The 21,221-nt window shown below is 48.8% G+C and overlaps 2 protein-coding genes across 2 annotated transcripts in view; one reads left to right on the top strand and one right to left on the bottom strand.

Moving 5' to 3' along the window:
* TGME49_206550 (hypothetical protein) overlaps positions 1-13,799 on the bottom strand; it is a gene marked incomplete at both ends in the record, with an annotated part of 50,660 nt that extends 36,861 nt beyond the window's left edge. Inside the window, 18 exons of the mRNA XM_018779363.1 lie at positions 141-374; positions 1,089-1,298; positions 1,725-1,951; positions 2,684-2,893; positions 3,301-3,467; positions 4,012-4,242; positions 4,936-5,187; positions 6,038-6,268; positions 6,842-7,348; positions 7,783-7,989; positions 8,977-9,109; positions 9,557-9,978; positions 10,557-10,625; positions 11,122-11,343; positions 11,986-12,045; positions 12,785-12,856; positions 13,064-13,166; positions 13,675-13,799. Of these exons, the coding sequence (XP_018637245.1) occupies positions 141-374; positions 1,089-1,298; positions 1,725-1,951; positions 2,684-2,893; positions 3,301-3,467; positions 4,012-4,242; positions 4,936-5,187; positions 6,038-6,268; positions 6,842-7,348; positions 7,783-7,989; positions 8,977-9,109; positions 9,557-9,978; positions 10,557-10,625; positions 11,122-11,343; positions 11,986-12,045; positions 12,785-12,856; positions 13,064-13,166; positions 13,675-13,799 (3,682 nt within the window). The remainder of the gene's footprint in view (positions 1-140; positions 375-1,088; positions 1,299-1,724; positions 1,952-2,683; positions 2,894-3,300; positions 3,468-4,011; positions 4,243-4,935; positions 5,188-6,037; positions 6,269-6,841; positions 7,349-7,782; positions 7,990-8,976; positions 9,110-9,556; positions 9,979-10,556; positions 10,626-11,121; positions 11,344-11,985; positions 12,046-12,784; positions 12,857-13,063; positions 13,167-13,674) is intronic.
* Positions 13,800-16,331: 2,532 nt separating this feature from the next.
* Positions 16,332-19,453, top strand: TGME49_206560 (EF hand domain-containing protein). Its single transcript, XM_002367796.2, has 5 exons — positions 16,332-17,132; positions 17,417-17,522; positions 17,989-18,119; positions 18,332-18,441; positions 19,213-19,453. Exons 1-5 carry the CDS (start codon positions 16,965-16,967, stop codon positions 19,247-19,249), a joined length of 552 nt encoding a protein of 183 aa, XP_002367837.1. The 5' UTR covers positions 16,332-16,964; the 3' UTR covers positions 19,250-19,453.
* The last annotated feature ends 1,768 nt before the right edge of the window (positions 19,454-21,221 follow it).

Below are 21,221 nucleotides of genomic sequence, written 5' to 3'. Positions count from 1 at the left end.
AGTGCGGACGATGCGTCGAACGTAAGGGACAGTCCGCGAGTGCCCGATCCCCAAAGCTGTCTCTTGTCTCTTTTCACGTGCGTTGTGGCGAATGCATCAACGGACGCAGACTTTTGCCGCAGCTCCTTTTTTCAGCTCACCTGGTCGGAATCGAATTGTGAGTTTCTGTTTGTCCCTCGAGGGTATCTTCCCAGCTCGTTTGCTCACGTCCACGAGCCAGGGGAAGTCGAGCTTTGAGAGGTCGACGAAGAACTGGACATCAACGAGGCCTGTGTTGTGAATCGTCAGTTCGCTCTCAGCTGCGCGGTTGTACGGAACTTCTCCAAAGTCGAATTCAGTCTGGCTCAACCGGAAGGTCGGGAGGGAGGCTTGCCCTGAACAAACAGCAGATCCTTTTCCGTTTGGGTTAAGGGTGTGCTCAACGGCCAGCAGCACTGCATTCAACGAGAGCAAGAACCGTCAAATCCCCTCGCTCTAACCTCGAGATCGCTTGCATTTACCCGATTCACAGCTGCTGAATGGGAGCTGTCCAGAAGCGCGGTTCAGAGGGAAAGCAGAGGAGACGCAAACCAGCTCCCGCACGACGGAGTTTTCTAAAAGAATAAACCCAGGCGCGAGCGGTGAAAGAGAGAACACTGAAAGAGCGAGTGTTCACAGGACAGCTGGCGCGCAGGTCAGGAGGCACATGCTGCCATCTCCAACGCAAGAAGACTGTGTGCGTCCCACCTACCATTTTTAAAATCAGTCAATATTGACAGGAGAACCACAATCGTCAAACTCAGGGGTATACGGGCTGGAACACTCGAAAAGGAATGCGGCACATGGATCTGAATTTACGATAGAGGGCGTGGTAGAAACATGCAAATCAACGCCTCAAGTACTCACGCCTGTATAGGGAGACACGAGGCGGATACACGCAGATGTATACATCTCGAGTTATGTCCTCATATATCTATTTAAATATGGGCCTTTATACAGATTGGTAGGTGACGATGCATGTGAAATAGACACGATTGCGATGTATGCATTTACTTGTTTGACTCTTGAGATGCTCCCCACACATGAGATGGTCTGTGTGTTTTCCTAACCTTTAAGACTGAGAGAAAACTCGGGACCGTTCTCAATCACACAGAGCGCTGTGGCGGTTACGCGGACGTCTGGAACCCCAAAGAAAGTGGCGCAGATTGTCTCTGACTCTCCAGGTTCGATGGATCCCGTGAAAGGGAGAAAATCAAAAACTTTATTGATGGGAGGGGGGGCGGCTGTGTTCACGAGCGCGAGGGGTACGTCGTTGTCGCCTGAAAAAAAACGAAACGAAAAAAAAAAGAAAAGCAGCAAAACACCATCCGACCGTTGATGGCAGTTTCATCACCGCTGTCAGATGGGCGATGCCTCTTGACTGTATTGTCTCAAAGATTCTTCGAGAGAAGTGAAAAACAACTTTCGTTCCTCCTTGAGTCTTCCCTAGTCTTCGCGACGTCTTCGTGACCTCTCACACCCCCCGCCGAGTGCCGGCGCGTTGTCCTTTTCTCCCTTCCTCTGCGTGTCTTTGTGCTCCTCATTTCGAGCCATGCTTGGCTAGTCTCTCAGTAAAAACTGATTCTGGATTCCGAGACGCTGCACTTCCACCACTTATTCTCGCCGCCTGTGTTTGTCTCAGCAGGTTAGGCGCTTTCCGTCGCCTGAGCCTCTGCCGCTGTTCCTCTCCTTCCACCGCGTCGTACCGGACACATAGCGGAAGTCGTAGTGAGGGGTCAGGTACCAGTGATAGACAACTGGCAATTCTGTTGGGTTTCTCAGAGTGATGGCGAGGCGTCGACTTGTCTCGTTGAAAATGCAACCGAAGTCCACTTCCTTCGTGTCGATTTCCACCGCAGGATAGACAACTTCTGCTCGCAGCTCTACACTTTCTGTCTTTGCATGACCATCGTATGTCGCTTCCAGCTTCTCTCTAGCACACCGGAGAAGACGGAAGGTAGGAAGGAGGCAAGAAGGGAAGTTTACTCGATGGCATTTGCCAAACGCCCGTCCACATAACCGTGTCAAAAAATACAGTTCACAGCATGCATTCCCCATGCTGCGCGAATGCAAATACTCACAAAGACGCTCACCACCTTTCGCGACCGACGCCAAAAGAGCTCACATGGATACATGAATGTTTTCAGAGGTAAATCACGTATTCTGCTGCACGGTCGTTGCGCTGTTTCCTCCGTTGGCGGTAGAATTACTTGGACATGCGAGCACAAACGCCTGGCACACAATCGTGTATCCACCAGCATACAGTGAGGAATGTGAGTCTTTTCAGAAACTGATCTCCGACTTCCCAGTTGGCCCTACTCCTAGACTGCTGCAGCCGCGCATGACTCTATGTTGGATCCAGCCTCGTGCATAGAGCAGAAAGATATACTTATTTTGGGTGGAGGCCAAGGCCCTGAACACATATTTTCGCGCTATATGTAGAGAAAGAGAGAAAGAAAGAAAGGCATATGTGCATGCATCTCTGCATCTATACAAATTCAGACACATTTAAACATCCAAGCATGCATACGCACATACATGCATACATACATACATACATGCTTAGTTACTAGAGGGTGTACGTGGCTGACGGGGTGTCTGTATTTGTGAGTAGCATGATGTTTCGAAGGCAAATGCCCTGTCCACTTTTCGCCTTCTTCGTTACTTTATTTTTGAGCAGACTCTTCCGTTGAAAGCGGGGTCGAAAGTTACTGTCAGAGTGCCTGTGCCTTTCTCCTTCATGTTCAGTTTGCTCGGCGAAACGGAGAAGGGTGGAGCTGCTTTGAACGAGCATATAGCCGGCAGTGGCGTTTCATTTGTGCACAGAATGTCCTGGGTCAGGTGGTCTCCCGAGTCGCCTTCCCTCCAAATATATCTGGAGCAAGTGTCACAGCAGTCGAGTCGGGATGTGAGATTCGCTTGCCTATCAGAGGAAGGAAACGACGAGTGCGACACAGCATATGGACCTAGACGCCAGCGTAGCTCTCTGTCGACGCTTCTCACACGCCTTGCTGCTTTCCCCTGATGCATCCCTTGCCTTCCATGCCTCTGTAGCGTCTCTTCTGGTCTGCCATTCTCTTCAGTTCAAGCTAACGAGTTCTTCCTTTAACGTTTGTACTGTAACAGGCAGGAGATCGCCGTTGTGTTCGGCGTGTGTATGCAACTGATCGCGCCCTAGCGGTGGTGGTTTCACAGGCTTCGGCATGTGCACGCTCTTGTGCATTCTGATCTTTCCCGCGCATCGCCTTTTTCCTTATCTGTCGACTTTTCGACAGAGCTCACCGGAAGGAAACGGTGTTGGATGAGAAGGAGAGAGACGGCAGATAAACATCTGCTTTCGCTGTGCTTTTCAGAATTGGAACCGACTTGGCTCCGATGCCCGAGAGCTCCGTACACACAAATGCATGCACGAGATGGCCTGGAGCCTGACTCAGCGCCTTATACTCGAACTGAAGCAAACAGAAACCACCAAACAATGCACATACGACTGGCATTCTCTGACGTCGCCCCATATATAGGGTGTGTACTCACAAACACACACGCATGAAAGGGGTTCTACCTGCAAGAAATCCTGAGTTGCCGGATTCATAAAAACAGAGCTCGCATAATGAATTGCAGTTGTCTGGCTTCTGCACAAAAATGAACGGAATCACCTCTTATATGCCCATAGGCATACAGATACGGATATATATATATATATATATGTATATATATATATATATTCATCAATATATATTAGTAAGAGCACGCAGTGGCGTATATGTATGCCTGTAGTTGTATGCGGACACGGTGTGTGGAACAGGCAGGGCATGTTCATTCCCCTGGAAGCATCCAATTGCTGAAACGAGTCACTATCGACGATATTTTGTTTTGCCTTTCTCGAGACCCTTATCGTGTGCATTACTTCTCTATTGCATGCCTTTCACGTGAGACCAACACTCCTCTGATGGCGGCAGTTATCCTTTGTTTTTTAGCTTTCCTGTTCGAGCCTACAGCCGCCGAGGCGTTTGGCTCCAGCACGACAGTCTCCGGCACCACTGTAAAGGCGTTTTCCGTCAGATGAAGTTGCTTCTCTGCTCTGCATGCGTCGACCCACGAAAGCTTTCGAGCTCGTCGTCCCCGGTTTGCCGCCGTGAACTTGAAGCTCTTCAGTTGCCCCGTGTAAAACATTCCAAAGTCAACGAGAGTGAGGTCGCGGGAAAAAACCACGGGTGTCTGTGTGCCCTGGAAACGAAGGGAGAGGGATGCCACACACACCCGCGGAAGTTACGGAACAGGGGAACCCAGTCTAGCTCCATGTCACCATTCGGCCCCCACAGAAATCCACAAAGTCTGGTCAATCCCTATATCGTGACGCCCCTGCATGCAGACACATAGTGATGAACACATTACGAGGACCATCTGTATGCCTAGTTAGAGACACACGCTTACGACGATACTTATGTATGTATATGTATGTATATGTATGTATATGTATGTATACATGTGTATATATGCATGAACCAGTGGCTGCATTGATGGGCCAAAGCTGGGAAGCGGCTCTCGGTTGACTTTCGGTGCCTGAGTGCCTTGAACTTTCTGTCACTGAGAGCACGCAGCAGCGGCTCCAGAAGCGCCACCAACGGCGAGGCATGTGGCAGACACCCAACAGGCGCAGGCTGAAGGCACGAAATCACGAGTATCTTTTACGCAGCTGGAACGATCTATACACATGCATGCAAATGGGGCTGCCTGTAGGCTTCCGTGCCCAGCAGAAAGCTTTATCGAAAGCCGCTCAGGCCAGGCTGCCACGGGACAAAAAAGTCACTCTTCGTCTTCATGCTTAGGCGTCGCATGAGCACCGATTCAACTACTGTTTTTCTCGATTAAGTTCTTTTTCATATCTTTCTTGACATATATCTCCATGCACCTTCGTACCAGGCCCCGAAGCGTGACGGGAATCTCAGCTCCGTCGGCAACAGAGAGAACAAGGAGCTCCTGTTGTTGCACAGGCTCTTGAAAGGCCGCGGTGACCTCCAGTATTTCGCTGGCACCAGGAGCTAATGTGAGGAGGTGGCGGTTCAGACGAAAGCAGCCTTCTTTTCCCCTCAGGGCGCAAGTGACCTCTGCGGGAATTGGGCAAGTGTTCGTCACCTTTACACATCGAGGGGCTTCTTCCAGGCACGGCACCTGGGGACGGACAAGACAAAGGACAACATAATCGCGAACGAAAACTCCAAATGCAGAACGAACGTACGAAGGTACACGTGGACAAGAAACGGACACAGTCATGACGTCAACGGAACTAATCGCGCAAGATCGACATACAAGAAATGTTCCACGAGGGCGCGTTGTGTCCCGAAAAGGCCCAACTGTATGGACACCTCAGCCGAGTGCATGCGACGAAATCAAAGATGCACCCGTCTGTTGTGGGGGACGCGATCCAGAAGAACGTCGAATCCACGGGTGTGTGTACGTGTGCCTCCCTATACGTGAGAAACACAGTACAGGGTCTAGCTATGCTCTCTATGTTCTCAGTGCCACCGGCTTACGGAGGACGTCGTAACGTCTCTGCACTAATCTACAGTCAGTGTTCGGAAGCCGTTTTGCCATGAACGAGCGCAAAAAAAAGAGACACGTTCGAAAAGAGCTACTTCTTCGCCTGTATGCATGCGTAAACGCTGAGATACGTAGGTATATGTTAGAAATGATAAAGCGGATGACAGATGGTAGAAGATACTCACACTCTACACATGCCGTCCGAGGAAAACAGACAGGTGCGTGATAGTTCCTCAAGCCCTACACACAGACCGTCATAGCTATCTCCAGGTAAATGCCCACATGCATAGACACATCCAAATAGGCATATGCATAGATATTGAAGTGAACATGCACGCGTTGCCTTCAAGGACGGTCTGACGTAAGACGTCGGTTGTCGCTCGCGAGTTTCTTCCACCTGGAGACACACACCATCGTCGAGTGTCACTTATGAGAAGCACACGCAATGTGTCGAGTCTTCAGACGCGTTTCCTGAACTTACTTTTCCCCAGTCCAGCTCCTTCGGTTCTGCTCGCACGCGAGGCCCGCACGATGTCGCCCGCAGCCTCAGCGAGGTGGGTTCTTTGCCCCCAACAACTGACAAACTCAAGGAGGCTGCAACGGAGCCTGTCGTCTTTGCGCAGAGGTGAACAGAAACACTCCGCCTTTCCAGGCCTTCTATGGCACCTGCTCCCTCTTCCACATGGAGAGTCACCTGGCCTGCCTCGATCTCCTGTGTGAAGCGGAATTCAGCCGTGCGGATCAAGAACGCCAAGCCGACAAGGCGACAGTCGATTGCCGCAAAAAGAAAGGAAAACAAAAGCGTCAACGACGACACGAGTCCTCGCTTCACGTATCTTTTCTAAGACACGTACACGCGTGGAGCCGCCCCTGGAAGTCACTACGTGTAAATAGACATACAGACTCTTCGCGCTGTCTATACGCTATGTATACAAGCACTTACATATATGCATGTGTTCAAGCCAGGGGGAAAGAGTGTCCATCGTAGGGGGCTCCACGGCCTTACAGCACATTCAGTAGTTTCCCTTGTGTCAACCGTTATAGTTTTTCTGGATCCTCAGTGGCACTTCACAAACCCGGTTTCTGTTTCCCGTTGTTATTGATGCTGGCGTGGTACGAAGGGCTATCTTCTGTGCACCAGTCTACACTGGGACTCTTACGATGTTTTCCCGAGAACGAAATGGCATCCTCGTTCACAGGCGATTGTCCAGATCAACGACTATCGTTTGCTTTTCAGCACGTTCATCTGGGCATTTCCCCTGTCTAATCGAGGAAAAAGACTCACCTGAACAGAGACTTCGTACCTCGCTGGTAGGGCTGAAGGATTGCGAATGAAGATTTTTTGAGAGTAAGCATGTCCCACAAAAACGTCGCCGAAGTGGAGAATGTCGTCGGACTCGAACGTCAGTGTCGGCAGCTCACACGTCGCCTTCACAGGCACGGAAAGCAACTGCGGGGCCAACGAGCCTAAGTCGACAATCAAGTGAGTGTTGTACGCCTGCGCCTTGGCTGGGGTGAGCACCAGAGCCACCTCTTGCGTCCCTCTCGCTTCCAGGATTCCTTCCACTGGATGAATACCGAATTCCTGTTTGGCTTCAGTCTTCTCGACTTCGTTCTCCTGTGTTCCTGTCTCAGATTCCTGTTGTGCAGCTTCTAGGCGAAGCCGGAACGGCTGAGGGGCAGATGATGCATTTTTTAGAGTCACGCGGCGAGTCTCAGAAAAGCCAAGAGCGAGCCTCCCAAAGTCAATCGAAGATGGGTCGAGCTTCAGGACTGGAGGCAAGACTTCTCCCTAAAGGAGACAACCAAACCCGCAAGGAAGAAATCTGAGAAGCGAAACTAACTGCAACTCACAGGAGGTGTCAGTGGTCTGAGACTCCTACAGATATACAGATCTGTATGGTATTTACATTCGTGTCAACAGAGACGAGACAATGCTTCAAACCTGCTTAACGCGCATGTGAACATACCTTCCAAACGAACGTGTCTCTAAAACGTGTACGCATGCACGAGAGAGAAAGGCTGGGTAATCTCCATGCGTCCAGTAATGTTCACAGATATCTCAATCGACAGGCAGACACACCTTTGGCTTTCGTGAGGCTTCGGACTCGCCCGGGCACCCAAACGCATGCAATTCCTTGACGTCACAGTGACGGCTGTCCTTGTGCCACTTCCGCTGGGCTTTGTGCACCAGGTTTCCTTCCCCTTTTCCTTGCATTCTCTCACCCTAAACGTTGTTTGTAAAGGTTGTGGAAGGTCGTTGATCCACCAGTGGAATGTTTCCTCAAAGGTGCCGAGAGCTCGCGCATGGAAACGAGTTTTGATTTTGACTGTCTCCCCCACAGCCAGGTGGCCTCCTTCTGGGGTAAATGAGAACATGCTCTGGGCTAGAGACGTCGATTTCCGAAGAGAAAACGTTGCGCCTATGTCGCCCTGTTTGCAGGCAACCAGGGACAAAACGAGAAGAGGAACACGACGAAAAAAGCTAACGAAAAGGCCAGACTCTGACACAGTCAGAGGCCAGAACGAGGACAACCATGTGCGTCTCTCATCTATAAAGAGAGCAGCAACGTTTCGAATCAGTGTTACATCGAAAGCGTACTATCCACTACAAGTAACCAAGAAACCAAGCAGAGTATTGGAAAAGAGGGAACACACACTGGCAAGGGGCCGCTCTTTGAAGTGACAACAAAGAAGAAAACCTGCTGGTGTTTCTCAATCGAATACGTATTGATATACCGAAGGGTAGGTCTGATGCCCCGTTATACTATATAGATCACATGGCTTCTAGTTCATTGAGATCATACTAACGGCAAGAAAGGAAGTGTGTTTCACGGCTTGTATACAAAAGGTGGCTCTTCATTTATAAGCTGGATACCACTATTCTCAATGCATTTAACACGACGATCATGAAGAGAACAATAGAACCTGGATCCGGTAAACAAAGACCTTCAATAACTAAACAGGTGGTCCAACTCGTACTAGAGAAAAAAGTACTTCATACATTACGCCGAGAACATATCTTATGTGGAATAACCTTGACATCGTACGATATTGAAATCCAGCACTATTAGTTGTCTTTCCAACGTCGAACAACCCACGGCGTCCGTGTCTGCTGCTTCGCAGAGATATATCACGTAGACGCCAGAATGTGTCTCGACTTGTGTGTCCATGCTTTCCTTTCTGATGTTCTCCCTGCTTTTCCGCCTCTCTGGGCTGTTGCACGAAGAGCGGAGACAGGTCTTTTGCGTGACTTTGTCTGCGTGTGCCATACCGGAAGCTGTCTGGTGAGTCCGCGGTTGGCTTTGAAAGACTATTTTCTCTGTCTTCCGATGCAAGAGGGAGTGTCAGGGCTGTTTGCCGACTTGTGAGGACGGGAAGTTCTTTCTTTTGCCAAGCCTCATTCGAGAGGTCGCTTACTTGGTTCATCAATTCGTTTTCCATTGTTGTTTCAGTATGGACTACAATCGGACCCAAATCGACGTCGGTTTCGAGGAACTGCGCCTTCGGTCCTGTGCCAGTACCTTCTAGTTCAAGCGAAAGAGGTGCTTCTCTGTCACGAAAAGCGCGCGAAAACGGTCAAAGAAGCAGACACAACTGCAGAAGAACGAGCACATTGTGGATGAATAAGCACTAGGTCGTCACAGAAAAAAGGCAACGCGTCTTCCGCGGCATCCTTCCGTGGTAACCAAGAACTGTCCATCATCTATAAATGAATTCGTCGCCCTCGCGTAGGTTTTCCACACACGTTTGGTTTGCTTTCCCTCGCTTCTTCCTGTTTCTCACCTTTTCTCTTTCTGTCTACGTCCGCTTCAGCCGTATTCCCTTGATCCGTCAATTTGGTTCTGTGATCAATTTCAGAATGGGTTGTATTGTGTCTATTTCGTATTCACGCGTTACTCTTCAACATATCTGTTCCCTAAGACTGGCATTGTCCCGAATCCCTTCCATCTTCACGAGTCGTTTCTCTTGTTCTGTTCGCGCGTTTTACCAGACGCACCTTCCCGCAATGGCGCATGTGGCAATTCGCCTGTAGCGCAGGGCGAGGGCAGGCCGAAAAACGACTTTGAACACGAGCGACGTGTTGGCCCATACTCGTCCCTCTGAAGGGAAAATTTGGAAAACGGGGTCTTCTTGCCAGTCTCCGGGTTGGGTGCTTGTCGGTACCAGAAGAGTTTCGTCTTCACAGGATCCGTTTTTCCTGGGTGTCACGGCGTCCGATGTCTGGTCGAATTCGGTCCTGGAATCGTCGGTCAGAAGGCTCCAGCAGAAATCGAGGTGGTGGTCGGAGTTGTTGTGGAGATGCACAGTCTTCTCGTGAATCAAAGCGACGGAGGTGTTTTCCATTTTCAGAAACGCAGCAGACAGCTTCACGTCTGCATTTACCCCCTTGCCTATGAGGTCTGTGGAGAACTCCAGACCCTGTGACACAAAACAGAAAAAGCTGTTCAAGGGAAGGGCGGATACAGAGCGCAAAGCAACAACGAGTACACCAAATCGGTTAGATGAACACCCGATGAGTTTAGATCGGTTGATACAGAATATCAAACCTACCATTATTTACCTAAGATAACTTAAACAGGGTTAAATTGGCAGTTAGTCTCAATGCCCAAGACCAGGCCGAGCACTGGACTGGATAAACACAGGGAACTGTGCTCCCATTTCAGTATCCGTACTCCACAAGTACACTTTGCGGATACCTGTGTTTTTGATAAAATAAACGGTCGCTTACATTAAAGTGAAGCAAAGGTATGAAATTTTGTGAGTAAAGGAGAAGTGAGAAAGTCGGTTTAAGTAACATAGTTAGAAGAATCTCATGCCTCAAAAACTCAAAAGGTTCCTGTGAAAGGATAAACCGCATAGGGTTAGTCGGGGTCGAGACCAAGGGGCAGCACTAGGACGGTTTGCACCGCAGCAAACGCAGGATTGCTTGCACAGACAGACAAACCTCCACTTGTCTGCAAGTCTACATCCATGGGTCGGCATAATGGTATACGTACCTCGGTCGTGCGCAACAGCGCAACGGAAGAGTAAGTGCTGACTCGGGCAGGCTCGAAGGAGAATGTCACCTGGGGAAGGTGAGACAGACAGGCTTCGGCGCTCTCAACTGTTCCCGGATTCTGAGCGAGGGGTTTGGGTCCGCCGAGGAATTCACAGGAAACACCAAACCAACTCGAGCGACAAGACCACGCCCGCTCGTTGGAAACTCGTTGCGAGAATGTGCCTACACAAAATGATGCTTGCGTCTGACGGAATACAAATAAAGGTAGAGGCGAGTTGGGATGTTCCGTACAGAAACGTATAACTGCTTATTTCTTTCAGAGTTTTCTGGCTGGTGTGGAAGCCACCAAATGCATCCGTAGGCGGTGGTCGTGTATGCTCAATGGGCAAGCGCGTGCGTTCCGGCATCGTCACTATCAGAACGACACGTGCACGGAGCTGTCCGTGAAACTATGCAGAGTGAAGCTTGTGTTCCGCTGACATTGACCCGAAGTAAAGTGTGTGCAGCCCGTTTTTCTACATGCGACATTGGCCCGGAAACTGACCAAAACCGCCTTTCCCGACCTGTGTAGAATCGCCGACATCTAGGAAGCAGCGAGTCGAAACCGCTGAAAAGGGGGGTGTTGTGTGGATTGTGAACACCATGGCCTTGGTCCCGGTGTTTCGAAGTAGGATTGTTTTTTCTCCCTTCACTTTCACCGGAGTTGGGTTGAAAGCGACACTCGGTGGTAAGTCTAAGAATCCGATGCCGCAGATTGCGCGAAGAGGCACAATAAACTTCTCTCGCTGGAGGAAAGGCACACAAGGGAATTTCCAGAGAACTGTACGAGGAAAATAGCAAGGTACATGACGGTTAACTATCTTTCCTCTTACGTATGAAATATTCTCAGCGGGACCTTGGCATACCCTCATGGTGCTGGCACATGTACACAAAACATCTCCAAGCACGAAGAGAGGTGAACCCAGAAAAACTGTCCGGTCATACGTTTGCCCCTTTGCCCTTAAGGCGGCGCATGTGGAAAACAACACTGGGCAAAACGAGGTATTTGACAAACGTCGGACGGCTCCACTGAGCAGGAGCTCAGAGAGGAAAGAGAAGGATTCAAGGAGAAGAAAATGTGAAGAAGCAGACAGAGAAAGTGAAGGTGTCGGGACACTGAGCAGCGTGGCCTTGTCGAAAAAGTGGATCATATATTACCAAAAAAAAGACAGTGGAGCAAATGATAAATCGTGGAACACTGCGTTTGCACCTGTTTCTCGCGACGCTGTCTACAGGCCTCCATGACGGTGTTAATTCTCAAATAGATGAGGCTGCATCTGTCAGATCATCCTGGGCACCAATATTTCTTCATTCCTATATGCAGTTTCGCGTGGCATAGGTAATGTCACAAGTGGTAAAGTGATGCATTGTCATCCTTCGTCTCCTACTTCTGTAACGACAACGAGCTCGGAAATATAATCTTCACGAGCATCTGGGGTGAACTGAACCTGCATGCACGACGAGGCATTACGCCAAGCAAGGCACATTACATTTTTCTGTCTGTGCCCACATCAGCTTTATCTTCGAGTGTGCACGAATTCACATATGCGTTCTCGTTTGATTAATGCCGGTAACCTTTACACGCGCGGAAGTGTGTGCATGCCTCTGTATTCATACAGTTTTCCAAACTCGTACTTAACACTGCTCTTCGTTTTACGACATGTCGGTGACTAGCAAGAATCTATTTCAACTGCAAGAGCAATTCCTGTTTCTTTTGGGTTCAAAAGCTGTCTGGGCGATAGTTCTTGTTGATTCAACATTGTTCCCTCCATCCTCGCCTTCAAATGGCATCTGGCGTGCCGGTGGTGTGTCTGATTCGCATGCAAGTAACAGGCTGTTCAATATAAATTCGCCTCTCCGTTCACATAGCTGTTTGTACTGCTAGATATACAGGTTGTATTCAGCGATGTCCGGTGGCGATACCATGGCTTAAGGGACGGCAAGCAGGCGATTTGACGCATTTTCTCCCTTATGTCTCACTTTTCCTTATACTAAGGCGTGTCTGTGTCTTACTGCGAAAGACGATTCTGTATGCATATTTCCTGGGAGCTCATGAATATCCACTGTGAAACAAACGCTGTTTCAGCAACGACTACATCATCAGTGAAAACGCTCCGTCTGTCGGAGGCTGTGCCATGTTGGGAAGAAAAACGACAAGAAAAATCCCTTCTTTTGTGCCGTCCTCACTGTGAAGCATGTAGTCATGCCTGGTGCAACCTGAAATAGACATCCGACACGGAAACCGATCCAGAAAGGCATCTGCGTATGGGTACCTGAATCACCTCCTCACGCATTCAGTTGCACGTTACACTTTTGTCGGAACGGTGCACCACTTACAATAAGCATATGTACGTGTCTCGCATCCCAAACCCTTTATATGTGTCTACAGATAATCCAGCACAGAGGCTTAAACTTTGAATGAAACTGCAACTCTATGGTCCCTGCTTTCTTAGAAGAGAGAATCACCTTCGGAGAGGCCGGACCAATTCCACCTTTGCCTGGAAGAATTACAAACGCGCGTGTGTCTGGCTGCAAAACTTGAACTCGTCGGGCAAACGAGTCTCGATTCCTGTCACAAACGAACAAACAAAGGCACGAGGCAATTTGGAGAGTCGAAACCCCAAAACGATTGGCGGGTCCGTTTTACCTCTACAAAAAATTAAAAGTGAGAGGCGAGACGACAAACAGCAACACGCCTACGCCATACTAATTACATATATACGGACAAACATCTTCCTGTGCCATGCAACCGCATCCCGTCAGACCAGCTTCCGACCATGTGCATAACTAAATCGTCAAGACTACATATAAATCTACAGATACATACGCACACATGCCAATGTCAAGACACACTTCACATATAGATTTATACAGGTGGGAACATACATGGCGGCAGAGAAATCACACATAAACGAACTCTCTGCTTGACTGTGTCTGATAAATCTGGTGCTGGGAGTTGTGGGAACTGTTGTATACTGGGACTAAAGTCAGGATAACCCACTAAAATTTTCCTTCAGCCGATGTGTCATCATCGACCACCCTGGTTCGAGTTTGTCCCCTTTTCTGTGTTTTCTTACCGCAGTCTCAAGACGCATTCGTAAGTTTTGAACAGCTCGAAATCGACGAAGAAGACGACTTGAGGATCTGGCTCAAAGAGTAGTTCCCCAGGAGCTAGTGACGAGTTTCTTACACGGGGCTCCATATCACTAATGTCCAAAATCCGATTCGGATTGTCTCGTAAGTCCGGAAAGCATTGTTGGATACGGAAGCGCTTCTCGCTCTCTGCGGTTGCGCAACTTTGTGCATCCTATACATCGAGAACGAACGCGACATCTGCGTGTCTTGAAGGCAATTGTGTATGTATCTATGTATGTGTGTATGTATATATTCATACAAACATTCATTCAGGAGCGTCAAAATGTAAATCTACGACGATGTATGCGGACATGTAACCGTAGTTCCACCCGCTTTTGTATCGCTACGCCGTTTGAAATGTACAAAAGCGAGATCAGAGAGAGAGAATGGCACACACTGGGGTTAGCTCTTCTTCTCTGCAAAGATGCTAAGTCTCGTTTTCTCGCCTGTCTGTTCCAATGAAAACACACCTTTTTCTGCTGCGACACGAGTCTCGACAAGAGGCGACTACTGGATCGTCTTCTTTTTGGGAGATCAGAACTACGCAGCATTCCGTCATTAGGCGTATGTATGAGGTGTGTTCCGTTTGCCTCATCTACCCGTCGCCTTTCAGGCGAATACTCGTCTCGGCGTTGGAAACGTTTTGCCAGTCTGTTTTGAATTGCTGTCAGCTGCTCTGCAGAAGTCCCGTCCCGTCTTTCGTTCGGGGCTTTAGCCTCTGATGACGTCGTTCTCCCGAACATCCGATTGACAGAAGCAGACGACTTTCGCTCCAGAAGCCTCTTTTTTTCGGGCGTGTTAGAGTGGTGAGCAGGCAGGGAAAGGGCGCCAGACGAGGCACCCGCCTTTTCCTCATTTGCATCAGTCTCCATTTTGCTTGGGTGGTGCCAGGAAAGAAACTAAGAGGACGAAGACATGCAATACTCTGCTCGGTAAAAGCTTTCGAAGAGTCGTTTCGGACACAAGAAAACGAATGACCGACACGGAAAATTGTGCTCCTGCGTCGCGGTAGAGAGCTGTGAAAGGGTGATAGATGAATCGCCTAATACCAATACGGTATCCGCATTCTCGATGCCTTCTCTTCAGCAAGCATAAAGGCGAAGATACCGACCCTGAGCGGCACCTTCTCCTCGGTCGCGTGACCAAATACCATTTCCAAGAGGTGAAAAACGGGACTAAATGAACTACTTGTTAGCTTCACAGACTAGGAGGGGAGAAACACTCAAGGAGCTTGGACCGTAGAACGACGAAGTCGTCTTTCATTGGTCTAGAAAGCTGCTTCACTTCGTTGGAGTAAGGCTACACTCTCTATTGGAAGAAAATCTGTCAACAGAATACGTATTATACACACACGTACAAGAGGACTTACGGAACCGTTAATACACGTGAAAGTAGACGAACATGCTAATGGACCACACGCACCCTATCTGAAGGCATCTCTTGTTGTGTGTAGAGGAAAACGAGACGGCATGTGAGACAGTCTTTGTGTTTCGAGACATCTTCACGTCGTCTGTTTCGTCTGAAGTCGGGACAAGTCACGAACCATAAATTCTACAGAAATTTTGCTTGCTGAGTGATTGTCCGTCGAATCAAAAAGGAAAGAAAAAAGCCAATCAAGGTTCTTTTTCGGTCCTGGACAGTTTCAACATTATCACGCGTTGCTCCACTCCTGCGAGACATCGCAACGAACTCCAGAAAACTACGTGTACGAATTAGTACACGCACATGCACCCTAAAAGATCTTGACACGTAGATCCCGCTGCATATGCATATAAATATACAGGCATCATCCTTTCGCATGTTTGGCAAATGGGCTGAATCAAAAAAACCAAACGCTCATGCGGTTTGACTTGTTTGCTCGTCAGGCTCGTTCGCCGTTTTGTGACGAGGAGAACAGACGGAAACGGTAACTCGCTCACATTCGGTTTTTTGTGGAAGGCAACGTGTGTGTTGTCGTGCGTTGGGTTTTCTGAGGGCCATATATGAAAAGGAGATATAGGCAGGGAGGCCTGGCTCCAGGGGAAAAAACCACAAGGCATGAAAAATGCGTAGACTTTGTTTAAGTTCGGACTCGATGAAAACTCCTGGTCCCCGTGGCATCTGTTGAAGTCTGTATGCCAGGAGCACACAGGACTAACGTTTGTTGATTTTTGGCAAGTTCTGGAGACAGTTCTTTCTCGGATTGCCTTCGCTGATCAATAACGCTTCATAGCAAGCCATGTCGCAGAATGCGACTGCCGAAATCCGGCTTCGTTTCTCCTCATTTGCGATGTCTCCAAACGCAGTGGCTTCGTTTCACCAGCATCGCTGTGGTCCGCGTTCAATTCAGCGTTGACACAATGGAAGAAAGTGAATTTCAGCTGTAAATATCTACGATCTTACAGAATGCCACATATGACGTGGCGTCTGGCCATCGAAAGGAAAGCGACCTAACCACGTTCCCGTCATTTTCTTTGGGCGGTTATTTTCTACAAAAATGTCACTGCGAACATGTCAGCTGTTGGGATTTTTGAGGGGCCCACCAGCTGTCTAAAGGTTGAGATCGTGTCGCTTGAGGTTTCCTCAAAGATCATGGTGAACCTGACTTGAAAATACTCAGAAAACGTTTTTTTATCGCATGGAACGAACTCGAAGAGGGGCAGGGGTTTTCAGTTTCCGGTGGACCCTTTCGCGATCTCTGGTGGCATCTCGGCGTGCTCTTTTGAAGGACAAGAAAGCGCGGCCTGGACGGAAGGGTTCCGCAGCCTTTTCTACTGTGGACCAGCCCAGCCTTAGACATAGGGCTTTTTGAATAGTAAAAGGCCATTTGCGTTCTTGGCCTTGCAAGATAACGTGCCCCCTAATGCTGTGAAAGCTCAGCCCAGGGCTAGGGAGAAAACGACTTGCTGGATCGGGCCTCTGTTGCTTGTTCCGACTCTAGTCGCTACACACGGAAAGAACAGACTAGCGTGGTCCACGATGCTCTTGACCAACCTGGACTGACGTGAAAGGAGGTGAAATCTGTATGCCTATACTTACGGTCCCGTTTTGTACAGAAGACGAACTAAGGGACGGGCTGGCCGGTGAAGCTGTGCCATAGAGGGGAATCTGATAGTTGCTTGCACCGTCTTCTTCTTTCCGACCTTGTCTTGTGTTCAAAACTATCCTGCGTTTGAACACCGTTGGCCGCTTATGCTGCGTGAATAAACACGCATTTTTCCTGGAATGCAGACAAAGGAAAAACGCAGAGAAAATGCCGCCAACCGGCCCCCTCGATCTGGAGACTGCGGGGCAGCCAACCGCCGTCGAGCTTGAGGCCTTGCGACGTGTTTTCAACTGGATAGATTCAGACAAAGACGGGAAGCTAAGCCTGCAAGAAATCAGCAATGCTCTTGCCTCCCTCGGTCACAAAATGCCCAAAGTAAGACTTTTCACAGTTCTCTTTGCTACCCGACGACGTCATTGCACGATTGCGTATTGGACGAAATGAGAGCACCTGAAAACGAAAAACCATGACCCTGCGTAGGGGGCTACGAATACAGTGACCATCGTGAAAATGCACAGGGGAGCAACATGACGCGGAAAGCGGGAGACTCTTGAAAACAGCCAGTGCCTCAGCTCATTCCACATGGAATCGGTTTCCTGGTGATGAGAAAGACAGAGGTATCGTAGGGCTTGCTGTGTTTTGCCATTGTTTTCCCGAAGCAAGAGATTGAGGTGATCATATGGGAACTTGACGAGGATCTAGACCAGCATATAAGCTGGGACGAATTCCTCGTTATGTATCAAAGGAGTATTAATGATCCCACAGGTATGCTTTAAAACTAGGGATCACGGCAGAGTTCTTTGTCCGCTGAACCCGATGAATAGCGTACGCCCCCACCACTGTCTTTGGAAAGCTCCCGTTTTAGCCGTACTGCTCCCCACCGCTGTACTGGAGCGAAACTTCGTTTGGTCGATAGCTCAACGATTTGTTGTCAGCATTTGTCATGTCAGCTCTCTATTCAGTCGTAATAGATACATACTTGTGTCACCAAAGTACAGAAAAGCATTTCCTCACCCGGAACGAGGTACACTTGCTGCTTGTATGATGATGCGCGTATATGCATGTGTACGTATATAGAGAAATATATGTAAGTGTGCGTGTGTGTATGTCTTGTGCACTTCCGTGACCGTTGATACTGTATTCCACCGCCGTATTCTTCTATGGAGAAGGTAAACAATTGGAAAGGGAAAAACTACATGCCGACGAGCATATCTCTGCTGCTCGAGTTCAGGCCTGGAACCCCGTTCCTTCTTCAATCTTGTTCAGTTTCTCATGTACGACACAAACTTTACGGGAGAAATTAGTGTCGAACAAACGCTCCAGATTCTGTTCGTCCGCTTCGGAAGGGAACTGCTAGACCAGGTACGCATCAAACTGTCAATGTAAATTTATATGCGTGTATCCTTATGACGGAACCGGTGACTCGAGAGTTACGATGAGGCCGGCAAAGCATATAACACGTTTACGCCTAGATATATCTAGAGACAGGCGTATACCGGATTGCCTGGTAGTTCACCTCCATAACGCTTCGGTATAGCGTTGTGACGCTCCGTGCTGCTTCTGGACTACTACAGGAAATCCAGGCGATATTTGGTGAAGAAGAGAAGGGCCACGGCGGAGAGGAAAAGAGGATAACGCTTTCGGAATACTTGGAGAGAGTCCAAGGACGCCTCAACAAGCAGCGGTGCGCGTGTTGTCTGGATTGCTTGTTTGCTTCCGATGCTTCCATTCAGATTGATGCCTACAGTGTGGTATCAGTATCCACTGCGGAAGGTACAAAAATCTGAAACTGTATGAAGGCATTTATCAAAATAAGACACGGATGCACCAAAAAAGTTGCTGTAGTAGCAGAGTCGAACGACCCGCATTAACCGAGGTGTTTCACTGTGTCACCCGATTTTCAGAAAAGCACGTAAAGGAATCAACTATCCGAGAATCAACACGAGGAGACGACCGCCCGCGTAGAGGAAGAAGACAGCTCCACTGGAAAGAAAAACCGGAGAAGTACCTGCAGGACCATTCCCTGGTCGGATCCTCTATGCAGCATTTGTGACAGATTCGTCTACTGTTAATCGCACCATGAGATGTGAAGGGTTGAAATGGTCAACTTCCATTTGCAAACGTGTTCTGTGTGAAACCGTACATTGCAGTGTTCACTTCGCATCGCTTGGCTCCCTTTTTTATGAAGGTGTTACACGTATTTGCCAGACGACCATCTCCCGCTCTCTGCTACTTCGGACGCTTGCGAACCAGCCCATCACGTTGCCCCCAAAAAACCCACTAAACACACCACTGCTCAAATGTAGTCAGACAGATATGCAAGGATACTCATCGCTACTCAGCCATCTGGAGCTTCATCCACGCGGGCAGATGCTTACAGATATCGATATATATTTAGAGAGAGGAATGGATGTAGCTAACCATCCGACTGGCATGTACGATTCATCTGTCACAGCAGAAATGAAAAAGCTGCTAGTGTTCGTTCAAGGTGAACGAAGTTAACAAACGACGCCCCGTGATGAACCGTCGTGTGAATCAAACGTAGGCACACCCCTCCCGTTCCACCATCCACTACCTGTCGAGGCGAGGGGTCTCTGGGTACCTAAGCCCACGGAAAAAGCTCTATTCAGTCAGAAGTCAAAAAAAGTGAAAAACAGGACACACACACGGATGATCGCTCACAAGGACACAACTACAAAAAGCCAACACTTCTGGATCACCTTAAAACGGATGGAATATGGAAGGGACTACCAACGGAGATAGGCATTTATCTACATGACACGCGATTCCCATGGTTTGTGTCGCCTTCTTCATCATGAAATTGCTGCAAACGTGGATTTGTCGTATTGAATTACATCATCTATTTAATATATTTCACGTGTGATTTAATGCACGCGTAAACGTACGAAACATTTACAGGTACCCTTCCCGTACTGAGACTCATACGCTTATGACCGAGTGTTTATGCTCGATATACAAGCAGGAAGATACACTTTATATTGACACGACATTGACAAAAGCATACACACGCTACGTCGGCTTTGGATCTAGGCAGAAGCATCAACCACTGGAGCGTAGTCACTTGAAAGTGTCACAGGGTTCGCAACCGGCACCGACTGCGGGGGAGGGGGCGGCGTGCTGTCTTCTAAGTTTCTTGATATGAGTGGCCCCCTGTGCCTCCTCAATTCACTACTTGCTCATACGAAGAGAGTTGATGGCGCGTGTTTTTTCGATCAGCACTACTGTTACAGATTCTTCTACCAGAGGGAAGATGAAATTACACTTCTGGACGCTCAACGTCGAACAGACGAAACGCAGCATAACGGCGTCTTAACCCATATGGCGAGGCGTAATTGCAGTCCAGTGTGCTCCGGCTGTCGTGTACCTTTTGGCTGTACCGAGACTCATTTTCAGTGTTCATTTCTCGCAGTTTTCTTCTGTCGGTATCCCCTCGTACTTTGCTGAGAGGAAGCGTGACGCTGAGCGAAGAGATAGCAAACGGCACGCATCTCCCCTGCGGTAGAGTGTACTCCTGCACAGATATCCTCATGGTGGTCCTTTACTTTCGCTTCTCTGTTTTTCCATCTTGAAGGAACATGTGTATGATGCTGTTTAGCTGTCTTATGTGCTCATCTTGGCATCTTATATACACTTGTAGACTATGGTTCTCGTTTTGCTGAGCACTGTCTCGTTCAAGCAACGTCAGGACATTTCCCCACAGCCAAGGCGTTTCGTTTGCCGTCTCGTTTGGGCGGCCACTTTCCCCGTCACGGGGTTTCTTTTCTCCCAGCTTTTGCCTTTGCTGCTTCCGAAGTTCGTCGTCCTTTTTAATGGCGTGCCGAAGGCATTCTGTTTTCGAACGCCGAGCACACACAAACGGAAACTGGAGCTTCTGGTTATTTTGCATTGAACACATCCAGTCAGTGACAAATCCTGATGTGTGACGCTCTGTCTGCTCCTTCACACCAACAGGGTGTGAAGCTCGGCCTTTCTCACAGTCACCTTGCTCCACTTCTTTCACAGGAAAAAGCGGGGGGATATGCGATCGCTGTCTCCCTTCGTTTTCTGTTTCTGGTGCAATAGAAAGGAGATCTGGACCATTTGAATTATCGTCTAGTTCCCCTTCACATTTAGTTCCTATCTTTGCCGCGGGTACATTGCCCAAGTCATTCTTTTGGAATTTTACCTTCTCCCCTCGGCATGCCCAAAGTTCATTCTGTGTTGTCTTTGTCGACACAATTTTCTCCTTGAACGTCAACAGTGCCCCATCCGGATGAGATGGTTTTTCGAATGATACATCCTGCCTCTTTGAGGACATACGAAGAATTGACTGGAATACCGAGTCAAGAGAAGACTTTCGAAAGTTGACATCATCTGCGTACAAAGAACGGGATTGCATTTGCCTGTGGTGGAATTCTTGACCTAGGTCCACGTAGGCCTGAATGTCTTCTTCAAGTTTTCGTA

The sequence above is a fragment of the Toxoplasma gondii genome, chromosome VIIa, assembly GCF_000006565.2.
Source record: "Toxoplasma gondii ME49 chromosome VIIa, whole genome shotgun sequence".
Taxonomy (NCBI): Eukaryota; Apicomplexa; class Conoidasida; order Eucoccidiorida; family Sarcocystidae; genus Toxoplasma; species Toxoplasma gondii.
Note: the sequence above shows the minus strand (reverse complement) of the source record. Positions and strands in the feature narration are given on the sequence as shown.